This window comes from Ochotona curzoniae, unplaced genomic scaffold (genome assembly GCF_017591425.1).
Source record: "Ochotona curzoniae isolate NIBS_2020 unplaced genomic scaffold, NIBS_Ocur_1.0 contig_899, whole genome shotgun sequence".
NCBI lineage: Eukaryota > Metazoa > Chordata > Mammalia > Lagomorpha > Ochotonidae > Ochotona > Ochotona curzoniae.
In genome coordinates this window covers 3,723,666-3,743,083 of record NW_024466605.1, presented here as the reverse complement: position 1 = coordinate 3,743,083, position 19,418 = coordinate 3,723,666, and the positions used below count along the sequence as shown (strand labels likewise).

The 19,418-nt window shown below is 40.8% G+C and overlaps 1 protein-coding gene across 1 annotated transcript in view; it reads left to right on the top strand.

Annotated features, from left to right (window-relative positions):
* The window catches only part of UNC5D (unc-5 netrin receptor D), a 525,876-nt gene that overhangs the window by 327,246 nt on the left and 179,212 nt on the right, over nucleotides 1–19,418 (top strand). Inside the window, exon 4 of the mRNA XM_040994252.1 lies at nucleotides 12,212–12,315. Within this exon, the coding sequence (XP_040850186.1) occupies nucleotides 12,212–12,315 (104 nt within the window). The remainder of the gene's footprint in view (nucleotides 1–12,211; nucleotides 12,316–19,418) is intronic.

The following is a 19,418-nucleotide window of genomic DNA, read 5'->3' as shown; positions in this document are numbered from 1 at the left end:
GCCTGAAGCAGTGAGTCAACACAAGCAGAAGGGAAACTGATGCCATTGAGACAGAAGGGTGAGGGGAGGGCACTGATTGGGAAGTGCTGAAGTGACAGATGGAGTATCAGGATGGCTAATGTAGCTATACTGATTGTTTCCTCACCTCATTTGACCATGCCACCACTTCTTTCACACATGGTCATATTAGGGTTATCACTTTTTCAATAAGCCCAGACCAGTGGCCTACTTTGGTTTTCAGTCAGCCTTAGAGTCATAGTCAAGACTGATTTGAGGTAACCATGTGGCACAGTGGTATACCACTTGGTACACCTGGTATACTTGGTATGCCCCACTTGGTATACCTGTATTCCATATTGGAGTACCTCTGATTGAATATCAGTCCTGTACTATTGCAAATTTGATGAAACACATTCTTAGGTAAAGCAGTGATCGTTTAAATAGCTGTATCCCTGCCACTTCTGTGGGAGATCTTGGCTGAGTTCCGGTGTGCTGTCTTTGTCTTGGCTCTGTCCTGGATGTTGGAGCATTTAGGAAGAGCACCAGAAGACATAGGATCTTTGTCAGTCTGTTTCTCTATCTGTGTCTCTGTCTTTAAAAAAATACACAAGCAAACCTACTAACCTGTGACTATAAAAAAAAAAAAACACAAAAAGATTTTTGTAGTCTTTGTTTTGAAGATATCCTTAATTTATGGCTGAAGCTGGATTGTTATTTTTTGTGTGTCCTTGTAAATAAAATAAAATCAAATCTATTGAGTTGAAAGTAGCTCAGTAGAAAAGAGGTAAAATTAATTCTCAAAGCACTTTGGAAAATTGCAGGTATCTATATAACATCCTGCACTCTCCCTCCCCCACTCCATGCCTGAAAATCACGTCCCTGCCACTGACACAGGTACAGTTGTTCTCTCAGCTACACCATTGTGCCCTCACCAACTGCACCCAACAGCATGACTTGTGAATGGGATAATGCCACACATTGCTAGTTGTAAAATGGCTTGTTGATAGCAGCAGTTTAGCAGTGGAGCACAGGGGATCCCATGGGGTCCCAATGTCCTTTTATGGTCTTGAAAACAGCCTGAAAGCACCTGTGCATGGCTGGACTCATGCCATCAGCCAAGCACCTGCTGTCTTGCTAAGTGTACTGGGCTACTGAGCGTGGGCCCGGTAGCATGGGACAGCAGTCAGTCCACAGTGATGCAGTTTGTGGGGATTGCAGACGTCCTTGACAGTTGTTTAACAGGTATCATTGCTGCAATGTGCAGGAATTTTACAGGGGAAGAATTCTCATAGATGTCTCTGACATGGAGGAATCTACCTGTGGAGAAGTGCTTTGGGACCAGTTGTCCAATAGGATACATGGCTGACATAAGAAGAAGATCTAAAATAAAGATGTGAAGGAAAAAGCAGTAACAGCTTCCTCCCAATATAGATTCGTGGGTCAGGAAATGGATCTGTGAATCAGAATGTGAAGATCCAAGCCAGGGAGAGGGATTAAGCCAGCCTGGCAAGAGTGGAGTGTAGAATCCGTGTCTAATCGAGGAAGATGTCATGTGGAGGAGAGGAATCTCCTGACATAAGCGCTTCATGGGGGGAAATTGTTGGCTTCTCAGACCATAGCTTGAGGAGTGAAGTAGAACCAAATGGGGGCATCAGACCTTGACTTCCATTTTCCTGGTGTGTATCCATTTTGCATGTAACCAGCCCTTTGACAAGGACAAATGATCTGCACGTAGTGAGGTTATTTCTTTTTTCCTTCAGAAGAATATGGGTGGGAAAGATTCATTTCCAATTTGAACATTAATAGAATTGGACAACTAACAGGACATTGGGTCATCCTCTTGCAATCTTAACAGATGCCTGTGAGTATGACTATTTAAGAAATGTATATGAGTTTTCACTGGTTGATTTGTTTTGAATGAGTAAATTATTTTTATTTCATTGCATTAACTGCCAGAATGTTGAACGAGCTGATCACTCCCTGGTGTTGCTGAACTGCGAAGACCTATTCTTTGGGATTGGATTTGTATTGATTTTCTTGTGCTACAATGATTGTTCTAGCATAGTAACATGAGAGGAAAATGAGCAAAGGGCCAAACAGGACACGGGGTGAGGAAAGGGCGGCTGCTACTTCCTGTGGTCTAGTTCTGCATGTGATGCCTGTTGGCAGGAATTGCTGGCTCCAGATGATCCTATGGCTGGTTAAATGATTGACAGATTAGCCAAGCACCTTGCATGGACATGTTTCCCTCTGCTTGCCCTCTACTGTCATTGTCTTTGTGGCTTTGCTGCCATTCTTCTGTAGAACTGGTGGGGAGGAAGGGAGTGAGAGCATAAAGGAGGAGTGGAAGTAGCTCTGTGCGGATTGTGTCATTCAGTGTGGAAATGATAAGGATGTCATTTTCACATCACTGTAGTGCCTCATTATTCCTGATTTGCTTTGCCTAGTCATCATAACTACCAGAGACCAACTTATTAGTTAAAAATTATCATTCAGATGACTCAAAATGGGAGCTCAATTTGTTCACTCAATCACTCAACAAATAGGAAGGCACTTGAATGGGTTCCTGTCAGAATGGAAATTTTTGCCTCAAAAATTGGTTAGTTTTATAATACACATTTCTGCTAAGTTTTTGCAGGCCTATGTATGCATGGATTTCAGAAGGTTTTATATCAAAATAAATGTGTGCTTTCTTCCCCATGACTTTTATGCAATATATCTCTGGGTATTAAGTGACAATCATGTACATCCTTCTAAGTGCCAGCGATAAGACAATGGCAAAAGCAAGTGGAAAGTTTTGCCTTTCGTACAGATTCCCGTAATTGAAATAATATTGGGAAAGAATATTTTATAATTCACAACATACCAAAGTTAAAGCATATGCTCCTTCTGGCTTGCTTCTTTGATAGACGTTGTGGAAGTGGAACTTGTACAATCACATGAAATAAAATGTACCTTTCTAGCTTTTGGTTCTCTTGAGCTTGGTGCAGAGGCTCATGACAAGTCTTAGGAGAGAGGGATTTGCCTTACATTATTTTTGGCAGTTGTAAAGCAATCTGTATTCACCACAGGAACTTTGAAACATGAAGAAAAATAGGCAGAAAATAATTAATGCATCCATAATCATCCAGTGGCAAATTCTTTGTTGTGCAATTGCACTTTAGGGTTCTTTTTCTTCCCATGCACATACAATAATCCGAAACAGTTGTAATTTTCAGAAGATGGAGTTTTATGTTTTGAACCACATTTTGAAGCATTCCATCTTTATGCATGTATTATGCAACTTGGTTCAGATTCCTCACACAGGATATTGCAACTGTTAAAGTTTCTCCCACAGATCATGTACACGTGCTTATGAATGAGGTCAGAGAGTGGATATACATCGACTTATGTTTCACCTTCCAAATAGAGGAGAGCATTTCAAGAAGTGTTGGGGAATGGAGTTAAATGTTACTTTTAGTGCAAGATAATTTTGAAATTCATGCCTTGTTTTTCAAAATAGATCTTTTCTGCACACTTTTTGAGGGCCACCCAGGTACATGGATTTCAAAATGTTTTCCTCTGAAAGAAGCATTTAATTTTATTTCCATGAATTTTTGGAATATTTTCCTACCATTAGAAGATAAGTTGGGTGAAAGAGTGTGCAGGCTGAGCATTTAGCTTAGCAGGTATGGTGTTGGTCGTGATGTGCAGGTGCCATATGGAAAGAATCTGAGTTCCATGTTTGGCCCTGGCTCCTGTCTATAGATTCCTACTAATACAGACATAGGAGATACGGGTTATAGCTCAGCTAATTGGGTTCCTTCCATCTACATGGGAGACCTGCACTGAGTTCCTGGCTCTTGGTTCCAACAGGATACAGTCCCCGATTTTGTGAGCATTTGCAGACTGAGCCAGAAGATGGGGAAACTCTTGTGCCCCACTCCCATCTGTCTTCCTGTTTCTCAAATGCATTTTGTAAGAGTTGTATTGGGGTTGGCATCCTGACTTAGTGAGAAAAGCTGCTAGCTGTAGTGCTGGCATCCCAATGAATACCGATTCAGGTCAAGGCAGGCTCCACTGCTGATCCAGCTACTTCCTTGTGGCCTGGCAAAGCAGACCCAGAAGGAACTCCTGGTTCTAGGCTTCAGATCAGCGCAACTCCAGTCATTATGGCCATTTGGGGAATGAACCAGCAGATAGATCGTCTCTTTTGCTGTTTCTTCTTTTCTGTGTGTAACTTTGCGTTTTAAATATTTTTTAAAGTATACTTATGTGCATTATGTGACATGATCAGTGGAAAAAGAAGTAGCTGGACCAGTATTTTACAGATACTTGAACAAAGTAAGAGGGCATATGCATGCTTAAAAGAAGTTGGAGGGGTGATTAAACCAGTGCACATGTGGCTGAAGCCGAGTTATTCGAGTGTTGTTGGAAGGCTTGTGGAATGCCCTGCTTATACTTGGGTAGTGATTTTCTCTGAGATCGTTTCCTGCATCCTGTGTTTATGTGGAGCTTCTTCCTCGGTCATCTCATTACTCATTTGTCTCATTGGCCATCCTTAAGCCTCTCATCTACTGGTTGAATATCTGTTCTTCTTGCCAGAGAATGTGTTGTGGAATATAGAGGGGTCTGTGTCGTGTTCACTTAAGCACGCGCAGTGCCTGGCACAGTGTCCAGCCCATGCTCATAGTGTGGGTGAATGGAAGAAGATGTTGCTTATGTACTGAACATATAAAGACTAAAGAAGGGCTATTTATCCAAACAAACTTTTAGTGCAAAGGCGACTACTTTTGCCTGAAAGCAGGTGCATCCTGTGAAATATACATACTGTGATTGGGCATGAACCATATTTACCTACTAAACATACATGTAGCACATAGAGATCATGCAATCAATCATATCTTATGTAGTAGCTTACTTGAATATTTACCTGTGCTCTTAAATATTCCAGATTACTCTTTGGCTTTTTTTTTTGTTTTTACCGTGTACTGTTCCATCTTATGAATGAATGGAAAGGTATTAATCATTCTGTATTATTCTATATTTACACAGTTGCAATGATTCTGCATTATAAATGATGACTTGCACTAGATCATATATTTTTGTACAACTCTATTTTATTAGGAAAGTTTGGAAGTGGAATTTTTCAATCCTATAGTAATAATTGAATTTGTAATAGCTTTATTGAGATATAATGTAGTGTAACACACAATTCACCTATATAGAGATTAAAAGTCAATCAGTGTTGGTACAGTGAAAAAGAGAAGAAGGAAAAGAGAAAGGCAGAAATTCCTGTGGCAGGTGACCCTTGGGCAGACTAAAGTCAGGAGACTAAAGCTCAGTCTGAATATCTCACATGGATGACAGGAATCCAGTTGCTGGGGCCGACATTATTGTTTCCAAGTTGTGCTTTAGCAGGAAGGTGGAATCGGAAGCAAGGTTAACAATTGAACCCAGGCACTTGGTATGGAATGTGGTGTGTTACCCATTGCCCATTGTCTGTCCCTCCTTTGGGATATATTTTAAAAGATTTGTTTATTTATTCATTTATTTAGTTGCAAAGTCAGATTTCCAGAGAGAAGGTAATACAAAGAAAAAGATCTTCCATTTGCTGTTTACTTCTCCAAGTGGCCACAGTTCCCAGAGCTGAGCCAATCCAAAGTTCAGAGGCAGGAGCTTCTTTTGGAGACTCCCACATGAGTGCAGTGTTCCAAAGCTTTGGGCTATCTGGTACGGTTTTCCCAGGCCACAGCAGGGAACTGGAAGGGAACTGGAGCAGTCAGGATATGAACCAGTTCCCATATGCGATCTTGGCAGATATAGGGCAAGTACTTTAACCACTAGGCTATTGGGCTGGACCAAGGATATTTTTGTTAACCATATGTTTCTCATCTTTAGCAAATTTTATTGCTTTGCCATTTGCTATTTTAAGATGTTTATCATTCTCGTTTTTCTTATAAGAGCTTTTTTATATGTGAGGCTCCTTCAAAAACTTTGAACAATGGCATGTAATTAAGTGTATTTTTGGTGCAAAATATTTTAAAATACATGTTTCTAAAGATTTTCAAGAATTTGTTGAAATGCATATTATGAAAAAAAACTGCTTAGATCTCAGTATTTCTTTTTGGGTTCCAAAATAAACTTACATTGTAGTTTTTATGTAATTTCCCTGAGTTCTTTCTTCGATTTTGGGTCTGGAAAAGCCTTCTCCTTCCTAGGAGACGGTAAATATTTTATTTATTACTGCTATGGTTTCCATGTAACATTATTTCTTATGGTAAATAAGACATAGATCTAATTCTATTTATTCCTCCAAACCAAAAAACTGTTATACTCTTTCCCTTGTGTTTGACATAGCATTTCCACCATTATAGAGATGTGTATTGAAAGGAGAGCAACAGGGACCTGAACTGGAGTTCCGTTATGGGATGTTGGTATTGCATGCAGCCCTAGGCCACCACACCAGCTCCCAAACTATCCTATTTTCATTATCTCAGTTTTATGATGGGATTTAGCAACGTGTGACTGTCATTCAGTTCCCAGCACTCCTAGAAGATCTACATGAGCATGTGTTTAGCATTTAATCTCATTAATAGATAGGCGAAATATGGTAGGAATTACTACCTTCAGATTACAGGGCAAAGAAAGGTCTTAGCCATGTATGGTAGGATGGTAGCTTCTGAATTCGGATTCCTGGGCATTAGCTCCCACCTTCTTCCCCAAGATGCCTGCCTGCCTGCCTGCCTGCTGGGGTTCTGGAACAGATAAACCTCACATATGTCCGCCGTTGGATTACAGCATATATTTCTTCTTCCAGATTTTTCACGTATTTATAGAAATATTTTTAGTTATATCATGGAAAATAGCTAGGTTTCAAATTTTTAAGTGACTTTACTGCCCACTGCAGGTTTTTCTTTAAAACCACAATTTCTAAGTGCTTAATTCCTTCCCTTAAGTCACTTTTCATTAGTTAATTTTAAAGGTAATTTTTCCTGGGGGGTGTTTGTGGCTGGTTATAATCTCTTGGCCCTAGCTGATGTGAGTACTATTGTTGTTTGTTTGGTCATGACTAACAACTTGTTTGGAAGATAGAAAATGAGTATTCTAGGCTTTTAAAATAAATGATAGAATCTGATGAATTGTAGTCTGGTCTACCACAATGTAGCAGAATGTTCTAGGCCTCACCATTTGCGTTCTAGGATTGCTTTAGTTTCCCCAGAGGCTGGCACCTACTTCCTGTGCTTTGTGGTCCAGCAGTTTCTCTATGCAGTTACCCTCTGTGGCTGCAGGGTCCGTGACTCCACAGCCAGCTGATGGCAGCTTGAAAATGTTTGGTAAAAACACCTGCACCTGTACTGAACGTATGCAGATTTCCTTCTTACTCCCTTCATGATAGTCTTAACAAGTATTTACATAACATGGACATTGAGTTAGGTATTCCAGATAACGTAGGAATGATATAGATTGCACAGAAGAACAGGTTATCTGGATACACCATCACCCTATTTTATGCAAGGAACTTGCGCATCTGTGGCTTTTGAAATCTAAGGGGACCTTGAGACAACTCCCCCATGAACACCATGGATGCTGTATTAATATTCTGTTCAAACAATTTGTGGGCTTTCTGACATTTTCTTCGCGATCCTGACTGGTGTATCTATCTTTTGTTTTAACAATTCCATTTTTCTGCACTGTTTAGAATGCTGTTTATTGCTCCATGATACACACACACCTACACACATATATTTTCTTCATCACAGTATTTAATTTTAAAATGTTTATTTGAAAGAAAGGGTAACAGATACAAGATCCATCTACCTGCTAGTTCACTGCCAAAATGGCTACAACGGGCTTCCAACGTAGGTGCAGATCCCAAGCACTTGGGCCAGCTGGCGCTTTCTGCTGAGTGCATTAGCAGGGAGCTGGATGGAAGTGAAGCAGCCGGGATTTGAACTGGTGCTCTCACATAGGATGCAGGCAGCTTCACCTGCTGCTCTGCAGTGGCAGCATACGGCAGGCAGGTGGTTTCTTGACCACAGGTAGGTCTCATCCTGTTCAGAACTCCCTGCTTTACGTTCTCAGTTGCCATTTTGTCTAAGAAATGACTTTTTAAAAAGTGTTTATTTGAAAAATTGAAGCAGTTTGCATCTACTGTACTATCCCAGATGCCCACCATAACTGGAGGTGGGCAAAGCCGAGGCCAGGATGCAGGAGCTCCGTGTGTGAGGCTCGGTAGGTGGCAGAGATCCATGCGCTTGAGACATCACTTGCTCTTGCCAGGGGTGAACATGAGCAGGAAGCTTGAGTCAGATGCGTAGGTACCTCTGTGAATCCTTCAAGCCACAGCATAGCAAAGGCTGAATAATACGGGTTTAGGATATCTGTTCAGAAACTGATTAGTTGAGGTGACCAGAGTTGAGCACTGACAAACACTTAACTGTGTCTAAGGATTTGTTTCCATGATTTTTTTAAAGATTTATTTTAGTTTTATTGGAAAGGTGGATATACAGAGAGGAGAGACAGAGAGGAAGACCTTCCATCCGATGATTCACTCCCCAAGTGAGCACAACGGCCAATGCTATGCCAATCCGAAGCCAGGAGCCTCCTCCAGGTCTCCCACTCGGGTGCAGGGTCCCAAAGCTTTGGGCCATCCTCGACTGCTCTCCCGGGCCACAGGCAGGGAGCTGGAAGGGAAGCAGGGCTGCCTGGATTAGAACCGGCGCCCATATGGGATCCCGGGCATGCAAGGGGAGGACCTTAACCACTGCGCCATCGTGCTGGGTCCATCCGTGATTTTTTTAAACATGTTTTTTTATTTGAATGACAGAGTTATATAGAAAAGGAGAGGGAGGAGTCCTGGCACTGTGGCCTAGTGGCTAAAGTCTTCACCTAGTACGCACCAGGATCCCATATGGGCGCCAACTCTATTCCTGGCAGCCCTGCTTCCCATTCAGCTCCTTGCTTGTGGTCTGGGAAGGCAGTCGAGGACGGCCCAAAGTCTTGGGACCCTGCACCCATGTGAAAGACCTGGAGAAAGTTCCTGGCTCCTGCCTTCGGATCGGCACAGCATTGGCCGTTGCAGTCACTTGGGGAGTGAATCATCAGACGGAAGATCTTCTTCTCTGTCTCTTTTCCTCTCTGTATATCTGACTTTGCAATAAAAATAAATAATGAATCTCTAAACAGAAAAGAAAAGGAGAGGGAGGAAGAGAGGTCTCATATTTGTTCTTTCCACAACTGACCACAACCAATGCAGCTGAACTGTTCCAAAAGCAGGAAAAAGGTGCTTCTTCTGGGCCTCCTATGTGGGTGCAGGGTCCCAAGAACTTGAGCTGCCTTCTGTTGCTTTGCTAGATCGTACGCATGGAGCTGGATGGGAAGTCGAACAGCAAGGACACAAACCCAGTTGCTTGCTGGCATTACAGGTAGAGACTTAGCTGACTGTGCTGTGGCATCAGCCCCAATGGTTCCAGAATTTTTAATTTAGCGCTTGCTTAGTGGAATCTGTCTGCAGTTTTCTGCCTCCTCAGAGCTCAGGAGTCCGTCCAGCTTGGAGTTAGGGTCCTGGTGCCAATATTAACTGTAGCCAGTACTCAGCAACACCCGGGTGTCTCCTTTGATGTGATAGGAGCCTGATTGGTGCCTTGTTGTCGCTGATGCATCCACATAGTTTATATTTTGATTGTTCCCTTACCATGCCTCCCAGGGTCTTTTAGTCTTTAATCTTTGTGCCTCCATGTTGGGGAGTCCTCACTGGCTCTTGTTGGTGTCCTTCCCAGGACTTTAGGTGTCAGTTAATAGGATAGCAATCTGCCCATGTGTGTGAGATTTCTTAGAGTCTTGCAGCCTTCTCGGGTATGGAGTCTCCAGCCCTATGCTGCAGCGTTGATACAAGATATGTGTGTTTGTCCATATACATATATAATTATAATGTTTAGTATGTACATATTGTAAATATGAAAAATAAAAGTACTACAAACATGCAGATTATTAAATATTTTAATAACATAAATTATATACTTATATGATTATAGGAATTAAAGAGATTATAGAAATTATAAATATAGACTTAGAAGTTACAGGAATGATAAATATCCATGGAAATCATAAATATAGAAGTTATAAATACATTTTGCATTTTATACAGAATTACAGTATAATGTATTGTTTAATATACTAATATGTATTGATAATATGTTTTTAATGATTTCTTTCCCTGAGAGAGCAGGAAGAGGGGTGGGAGGACTTCACCCTGTTTTTTTTCAACTTCTTGAATAGTTACTGTGGTAAAATGTAGAAATTACCCTAAACGAAGCATTATCACCTTTCCTACAAAGGAGAGAACAAAGAATTAGCTGATAAATGCAATGTCCTGGGATTCTCCATTCGAATCAAGGCAGACTATCTGGTGTGGTCAAAAGTGCCACAATTTAACAACACAGAGGCTTCCTTTGGAAAACCAAGCAGTTTCAAGGAAAAGGAAAAATACGGCAAAAATAAAAACCAAGACAAACGGAGGCCACAGTAAACACAGCTCCTTTTGTATTGACAAGTTAGTATCTTGTACCTAAGGATCATCGTTGCTTGAAGATCAAGTACATTTGATGTAGTTCTCTTGAATAACCAGTTCAGTGGAGAAAGAATTTTTGTTAAATTTCCTTTGGAGCACCAGAGGACAGTCTGTAGTTGACTCGTGCTGGGACTCTTTCTAATTCTGAGGGATGCTGGTGGTATCTTCCCTCTCAACATTGTAGCTAGTCTTATGACCTTCATCAGACTTGGAGCCGAAAGTTCTGCATCAGCATTGTTGCAATTTTCCTATTCTGGGGTAGACAGGAAATCACAGTGGAGATGTGAGAAGGTACATCCTGCTGCCTGCCTGTAATGCAAGCCCTTTCGAGATCTCATACCTTGCCCATCCGCTTGAAGCTTTTAAGATGCATGGCTCTGCTACTGGCAAGACACTGGTTGCCTCAAGGAGGGAAGACGTGATGAGTACAGTTCTGCAGAAAGTGGCTACACGTGTTGCTGCGCTTGTCATTCACTGAATGTATTTATACAGTTTATAACGATGTAACGGATTCATGAGCTCTGCTTTTTGCAGGGAATATATTTCATGTTATCGACAGCACTGAAGAACATTAAATCAATAAATCCACAACCTGTAATTTGAGATACTCGATTTGAAGAAAAATACGTTGTCAGAAAGGGGGAGAGTAATCTTTTCAGTTGAGAACTGCACAAGCTGTTTTGGTTCTAGCATCCCATTCTTTTCAGTGAAAAGAGGACTTACTCTTGTGCTGCAAAATTATCAAAGTGTTCTTTAGGATACCTGCAAAACTGTTCAGGTTGACTCTTTGTAATGAAGCCGAGACTGCAAAGGAAAGCAACGCTAATAAAGCACCTTTCTTCTTGCTGAGCTGTCTGACCATGTGTGTCCTCCTCCTGAGCGCTGGTTCACACTTAGACTGGGTGTCATGGGCTCAGTAACTTCTTTTCATCCCTGGTGTGAATGCTCTGTGGCCATTGGTGAGCCAATTAACCTCTCCACGTGTCAACCCTTCCATGTGTAAAAGGTTAATAGTGCATCTTGTTTGCAGGGTGCCTCAAGCCTTCCATGAAGGACACTGTCTAAATACTCAGCATTTCTGTTTGTTATATATTTTAATTATGTGTTTGGTTGGCTAGGTTATAGATTTTGTTGTGGTTGAATGTCACCCCTTCTCCCTGGTTACAAATAAAAAGACCAATAGGTGATCTCACTCTGTTATTATCTTCTAGAGTCCCCTAGAGGGTTAAGGGATGACAGAGGTTATAGATTAATAATACATTCTTTAGTTAATAAAAAAAAATTCATGTGCATCTCAACCGCATAATAACTGTGGATGGCAATATATTAGTCCAAGTGTTTCATTAGATGCCAGGTGGATAATGCTGGCAAAGACACAGGAAATGATGAGGGTTTATTATTTTTTCCCCCTGATCCTCTGATAATTCTTTTCTCTGCATCAATCTGGAGCATTAGGAGCAGTGTTGCTAAGGCTTACTTCAAATGTGTTTGTGAATACTTGGGCACATGATTCACTTATTCTGCAACACTGGGGGGAAGAAAAGTGATGTTTGTTTATATCAACTAGTGGCACTAAGTTGACTATTACATTATATTTGAAAGAAATGTGAAAAATGCAGGCCCAAAAGCCAAGTATGGTATATTTATGCTTCTTTGCAGACTTACGAAAAAATTTTGAGCAAGATCCTCAAGGAAGAGAGGTTCCCATTGAAGGCATGATTGTGCTGCATTGCCGCCCACCAGAGGGAGTCCCTGCAGCCGAGGTAAGACTCTATTGGGACCAGACTGTCCTCTGTTGTCCCCATGACTTGTTTTCTTGCTGCCTCGTCCCAATGGTGGAGGGTGATGCAGACACTGGGAAGGGAATACGCAGGAAGGACTTGCCTGAACTTGCCTTGTTGACCCAGAGTTCTTGCTAGACTGACTGAATATTTCTTACTTCTGGTGACCTCTGATCCCATGGCTATTGTGCTCTGTATCCTTCAGAACTCTCTGCTGTGCACATTGGTATCAGCTTCACCTGTGAGCCTCAGCAGGCAGAGTTGCAAGAAAATGTGTATGGAGAAGAAGGGGAATCCATAGTCCCTTCTTCAGTGTCCATGGGGCAAGCATTCCCTGAGATTTTTGTTGTCTTCTAGGCATTGTGCTACTGTGTGGGGGGGTGGGGTGGGGGAGGAGGTTATAAAATGTGATAACTGGCTTACATTCTAGTTACCTTCATATGGTAAGGCCTCAAGCATTCCATGTCTTGGTGTTTGCGGATCCTGGTATGTTTTTTTGGAACTTCTACCATACTGTTGAATGTAATTGTGAATAACATATAGTGGGTATGGATTTTATGGTATAGTCAGTTAAACTGCATTTTGGGATGTCAGCACCACATACCAGAGTACTAGTTTGAGCCTCAGCTGCTCCACTTTTGATCCAGTTTCCTTACCGATGTGCCTGGGAAGCACTGGATGTTATCGTCAGTATTTCAGGCCTGGTCTTCCATATGGGAAACCCAAATGAAGTACCTGACTTTGGCTAGATCTAGTCCTGGCTGTTGCAACCATATGGGGAGTGAATGGAAGCTGTTCGTCTCTACTTGTTTCTCTGTCACTCTGCCTTTCAAATCAATGATTTTTTTTAAATGTAACATAGATGATCATTATGGAAGATTTTTTTAAAGTCTTTCAATCCCTATTGAAGGGTGTTTTAATTGACTCTCAATGTGCTTATTTTAGCAGAAAAAAAAATAAGCAATGCAAAAAGTGCCTAGTAGAATGGTAAGTTTTTAAACAGGCTTGAGTTTAGCAGTAGGTAGTCCAGTTGTGGTTCTTGGATGAAAAGCTAGGAAACTGTCTTTGGAGCTATTATTTAGTCACTGAGAAGTTGGGATCCTAAAAAAAGACCTTGCTTCACATTTTAACTAAAATAGTTATGGGATTTTATAATTGGATGAGCAAAGAAAGAGATAGAGGAATGGAAAAACACATACTGGCAGGCTGAGGCAGAGAGCGTGCTGGGTGGACACTTTCAAAGCTCAAATGGTTCACAGAAATGAAGCAAACGGACTTGAAAATTAAAGTGAACACTCCATGCATGATATGAAATGATTAGAAAGGAAAATGCTTATTTTTAGATTTTTACTTAATGTGAAGCAAAAAAATATTGATCTTCTTTTGCTGTGTTCTGGTCTGCTGCCAAGAGTGTACCCACACATCCCCAAGCAGGGTGTCAGGTGCATGGAAAGATGTACCTGTCTCACTTAGGACATCCCCAATACTCCAGGCTCTTCAGTTGCTACACTAATCATCTCTCAAAATCCTAATCTGCAAATTTTATGTGCATAAAAATGGCCTCTGTCATCCCCCCCGTGAGCCAGTGTTCTGCTGTGCCCACATTTCCTTCCGTTTCTGTGCTGGATCACTGTCAGGGAAAGGGTGAAGACAAAGGGGGCTGGTAGCAATCCGTCTGTAGAGACGTAGCCTGCTTTAGGTGTCCTGCAATTGATTTTTACAGCTGGATGAAAGTTTAGACATTTATTTGTGCTAACTTCCAACTATAGCCATTTTTCCTGAAGGTACCTCAAGTATTCAAGGTAGCACTGCGTGTTCTTTTGTTGTCTCATGAAGTCCAATGTGCTTTGCTTTATTGCTTACTGCTAGCTTAGCATGTGCTACTCTGCTCCAGGTCAAGCTATGGCCTTTACCCTGGCCTACTCATGATACAGTGTACCACCCATGTGCCTTCTTTAGGACCAATGTACATGCTAGCCTCCCTGTGCCTTCCTTAGAGCTTTACGCACATGCTGGTTTCCCAGGTGGAACACCCTCCTAGTTGTGACAATGCTGTCTCCCTTTTCCCTTCGAGGTTTGTTTAAGTATCGCCTAACTAAAGGAGCCCTGCACTAGACACTCTGTTGAAAATATCACTTCATCTTTCCACACCTGTACCTAAGAACCATTTTGCCAGCTCTATGTTTTCTATTTATTTTATCACAAATATACTTCTTTTCTGCCCATACTTGGGTCTACCCATACTACTGTCTACTTATTGACATTTAAGTTCTATGAGGGGAATTTTTGTTTGTTTGTATATTATCTCTGCTATATCAATAGAACATAGATCATTGCTTCTCATGGCTGTTGTCAAAAAGGTGAGCTGAGTGGGTGTTGGCAGGGATAAGGAGAAAAGGAAGCCTCCGTGTATAATTGGTGGGAATGTAAAGTGTGGAAAACCATGTAGGGCTTCTTCACCAAATGACAAACAGAGCCACCATGTGACCTAGGAGTCCCACAATTCAGATGTGTGTATCTACACATATGTGTATAGATAAAGGTATGTATGTGTGTTGCATGTATGTACATATTTGCACGTATGCATGTGTATATATCCAAAGGAAATGAAATCAGTGTAATGAAGAGAACTGATACTCCCATGCAGCACTGTTCCCATCAGCCGAAGTGTAGAGTCAATCTCAGATGATGAGACAAAGAAAATATGCATAATATACACAATGAATATGCACATAATGAATATACACAAGGAATCTTCCCATTGTGAGCGTGTAGATAAACCTTTAGGATGACATACTGGGTGAGCCAGGAATAGAAAGACAGTCATCATGTGATCCCACTTCTTTGTGGAGTTGACCTCATACAAGTAGAGTTGAATGAGGGTTACCACAGGGAAGATGCTGTTTAAAGTATCTAATAGCTTCTGTTAGAAGAAATAAATCCTGTAACTCTGTTGTGCAATATAGTCATTATAGCTAATAAGAACATATTATGTACTTGAAAATTGCTTAAAAGGATTTTTAAGTGTCCCCACCACAAAAATGTAAGTATGTGAAATAGTGCATGTTAAATAGCTTAAATAAATACATATCATGTATCTGCATAAGAAATAATTTTTTTTTTTTTTTTTTTATTATTGTTGCTTACATTGTATTGTGTAGTACAGTTTCATAGGCACTGGGGATTCCCCCCACCCCTCCCATACCCCTCCCCCCATGGTGGATTCCTCCACCTTGTTGCATAACCATAGTTCAAGTTCGGTTGAGATTCATTGCTTGCAGACACATGCCTAGCATAAAGTTCAGCGTCTTATTGTCCAGATAAGTTCAGTGGCCTCTTGGGGAGACCTTCTATGGTCTGAAAATAGGTCTAACAGAGTAAAGATCCAGTCAGTTAAAAGCCCCAACGAGGCCACAGTATCAATATACAACATTATGGAATTAATTGACATAGTATTGGGTAAACAATATGTTAAAAATAATGCAAGTTCCCTTCTTCGAAACATCTGGGTTGAGACAGTATCAATGACAGGTTCAAAAAAAAAAAAAAATAACAAACAACCAAACAAAAAATTACAGGTTAAATCAAGGCAAACATGTGGTATCTAATCTTTTGGGATTCGCTCATTTCCCTTAGCATTATAGTTTCCAGTTGTACCCATTTAGCCACAAAGAACTGCATTTTGTTTTTTTTAATAGCTGAGTAGTATTCCATGGAGTAGATGAACCAAAGCTTTCTTATCCAATCTTCTGCTGATGGGCATTTCGGTTGCTTCCATGTTTTTGCAATTACTGATTGTGCTGCAATGAACATAGGGATGCATGTTGGTTTGTCGTAAAACAGGTGTTTTGGATATATTCCTAGGAGTGCTATTGCTGGGTCATATGGTATGCAGATTTTGAGTTGTTTGAGTGTTCTCCAGACTGATTTCCATAAAGGCTGTACCAATTTGCAGCTCCACCAGCAGTGGAGTAGGGTTCCCTTTTCCCCGCATCCTCGCCAGCAAGCGTCGTTGGTGTTCTTGTTTATGTGGGCCAATCTTACTGGTGTTAGGTGGTACCTCATCGATGTTTTAATTTGGATTTCCCTTATTGCTAGGGAGCTGGAACATTTTTTCATATGTTTGTTTGCCATTTGGACTTGTTCCTTTGTGAAATGTTTGCCCATTTCCCGTGCCCATTTCTTGAGTGGCTTGTTTGTTTTGGTTTTTTGGTTGTTTTGAAGTTCTTTATATATCCTGGAAATTAGCCCCCTATCGCCTATATCGTGTGCAAAGATCTTCTCCCACTCTGTGGGTTGCTTTTTTACTTTGTTGATTGTTTCCCTTGCTGTACAGAAGCTTCTTAGTTTGATGAGGTCCCATTTGTTTATTCTGTTCTCAACTGCTATTGCTTTTGGTGTCCTTCTTAGAAAGTCGGGACCTACTCCTAGGTCTTGCAGGGTATTTCCTACATTTTCTTGCAAGAGTTTGAAGGTTTCTGGATGTAGGTTTAGGTCTTTTATCCATGTAGATTGGATCTTAGTGTATGGTGATAGATGTGGGTCTATTTTTTTGTTTCTACAGGCTATCAGCCAGTTGTCCCAACAACATTTACCAAAGAGGCCTTCCCACTTGCTTGAGCTGTCATTGGTCTTTTTGTCAAAGATTAATTGGCTGTATTTGTGTGGGTTCCCTTTTGGTGCTTCTATTCTATTCCATTGATCTTCCTTTCTGTCTTTGTGCCAGTACCAGGCTGTTTTGATAACCACTGCTCTATAGTATGTCCAGAGGTCCGGGATTGTGATTCCCCCTGCTGACTTCTTATTTTTCAGGATGGTTCTAGCTATTCGTGGTTTTTTGTGCTTCCAGATGAACTTTTGAATCATTGTATCCAGTTCCGTGAAGAATGTTTTGGGCAATTTGATTGGAATTGCATTGAAAATGTATATTGCTTGTGGTAGTATAGACATTTTAATGATATTGATTTTGCCTATCCAGGAGCACGGGATGTTATTCCATCTTTTGAGGTTTTGTTCAATTTCCTTTTTAAATAGTTTGTAGTTTTCTTCGAATAGGTCTCCTACGCTTTTGGTTAGATTTATTCCCAAATACTTCATACTTCTCTCTGCTATTTTGAATGGTATCCTGTTGGTTAGATCTTCTTCCATCTTGGTGTTATTTGCGTACACTATGGCTGTTGATTTTTGTTCGTTAATTTTGTACCCCGCCACTCTGCCAAACTCTCGTATAAGTTCTAGCAGTTTCTGTATTGAGTCTCCTGGTTTTTCTATGTATAGGATTATGTCATCTGCATATAGTGAAAGCTTGACTTCTTCGTTTCCTATACGTATGCCTTTGATTTCTTTTTCTTGTCTTATGGCCTCTGCAAGTACCTCTAGGACTATGTTGAATAGCAGTGGTGATAGCGGGCACCCTTGTCTTGTTCCAGATCTCAGTGGGAAGGGTTCTAGCTTTTCTCCATTCAGTATGATACTGGCGTTGGGTTTTTCATAAATTGCTTTGATTATGTTGTGGATTTTCCCATCTATGCCTACTTTGGCTAGAGTTTTTAGCATGAAGAGGTGTTGGATTTTGTCGAAAGCTTTTTCTGCATCTATTGAAACTATTATGTGGTTCTTGTTTTGCTGTTTTTGGATATGGTTTATAACATTTATGGATTTCCGAATGTTGAACCATCCCTGCATCCCAGGGATGAATCCTACTTGATCCGGATGAATGATCTGTCTGATGATTTTTTGAATTCTATTGGCTAGGATTTTGTTGAGAATTTTAGCATCAATGTTCATCAGAGAAATAGGTCTGTAGTTTTCCTTCTCTGATGGTTCTCTGTCCGGTTTTGGGATTAAGGTGATGTTGGCTTCATAGAATGAGTTTGGGAGGGTTGCTTCCTCCTCTATTGTTTTGAAGAGCTTGTAGAGGATTGGGGTTAGTTCTGTTCGGAATGTTTTGTAGAATTCTGTAGTGAAGCCGTCTGGGCCTGGGCTTTTTTTCGTTGGGAGATCCTTGATGACTGTTTCAATCTCTACCTCGGTTATGGGTTTATTTAATTCTGCAGTTGCCTCCGGACTGAGTTTTGGTAAGTGGTGGGAGTCCAAGAACTTTTCTATTTCTTGGTGGTCCTCAAATTTGTGGGAGTACAGTTCTTTGTAGTAATTTCTAATTATTTTCTTAATGATTGCAGTGTCTGTTGTTATGTTGCCTTTTTCATCTTTAATGCTATTAATTCTCACTTTCTCTTGTTTTTTTTTGGTCAATCGGGCCAGTGGAGTGTCTATTTTGTTTATTTTCTCAAAAAACCAACTTTTTGATTTGTTGATTTTATGTATAGTTTTTTTGATTTCTATTTGGTTTATCTCCTCCCTTGTTTTGATGATTTCTTGTTTCCTATTGTGCGTGGGACTCTTCTGCTGCTGTTTTTCCAGATCCTGGAGGTGTGAGGTTAGTTCCTGTATTTGGCGTCTTTCTTGGGCCTTGACATGCGCTCCGATTGCGATGAATCTACCTCGTAGCACTGCTTTGGCGGTGTCCCACAAGTTTTGGAATGTTGTATCAGAGTTTTCATTGGTTTCCATAAATTTTTTGATCTCATCTTTGATTTCTTCTCTGACCCAATGTTCGTTTAATAGCATATTGTTCAATTTCCAAGAGTGCGTATACTTCTTGGGGAGTTTTGAGTTGTTGATTTCCAGTTTCATCCCATGGTGGTCTGAGAGGGTACATGGTATGATACTAATGTTTTGGAAGTTGTTTAGATTCGCTTTATGTCCTATCATGTGGTCGATTCTGGAGAAGGTGCCATGCACCGCTGAGAAGAATGTATAGTCTGTGGCCTTAGGATAAAAAGTTCTATATATGTCTACTAAGTCCAGTTGTTCTATTGTTTGTGTGAGCTCTGTTGTTTCTTTGTTGAGTTTTTGTTTCGTAGACCGGTCCATTGTTGTTAGAGGTGTGTTGAGATCGCCTACAAGAATTGTGCGGGTGTCTATGTCTTCCCTTAAGTCTGTAAGTAATTGCTTTACGTAACTAGGTGCATTAAGATTCGGTGCATAAACATTAATGATGGTGATTGCTTCTTGATGGATCA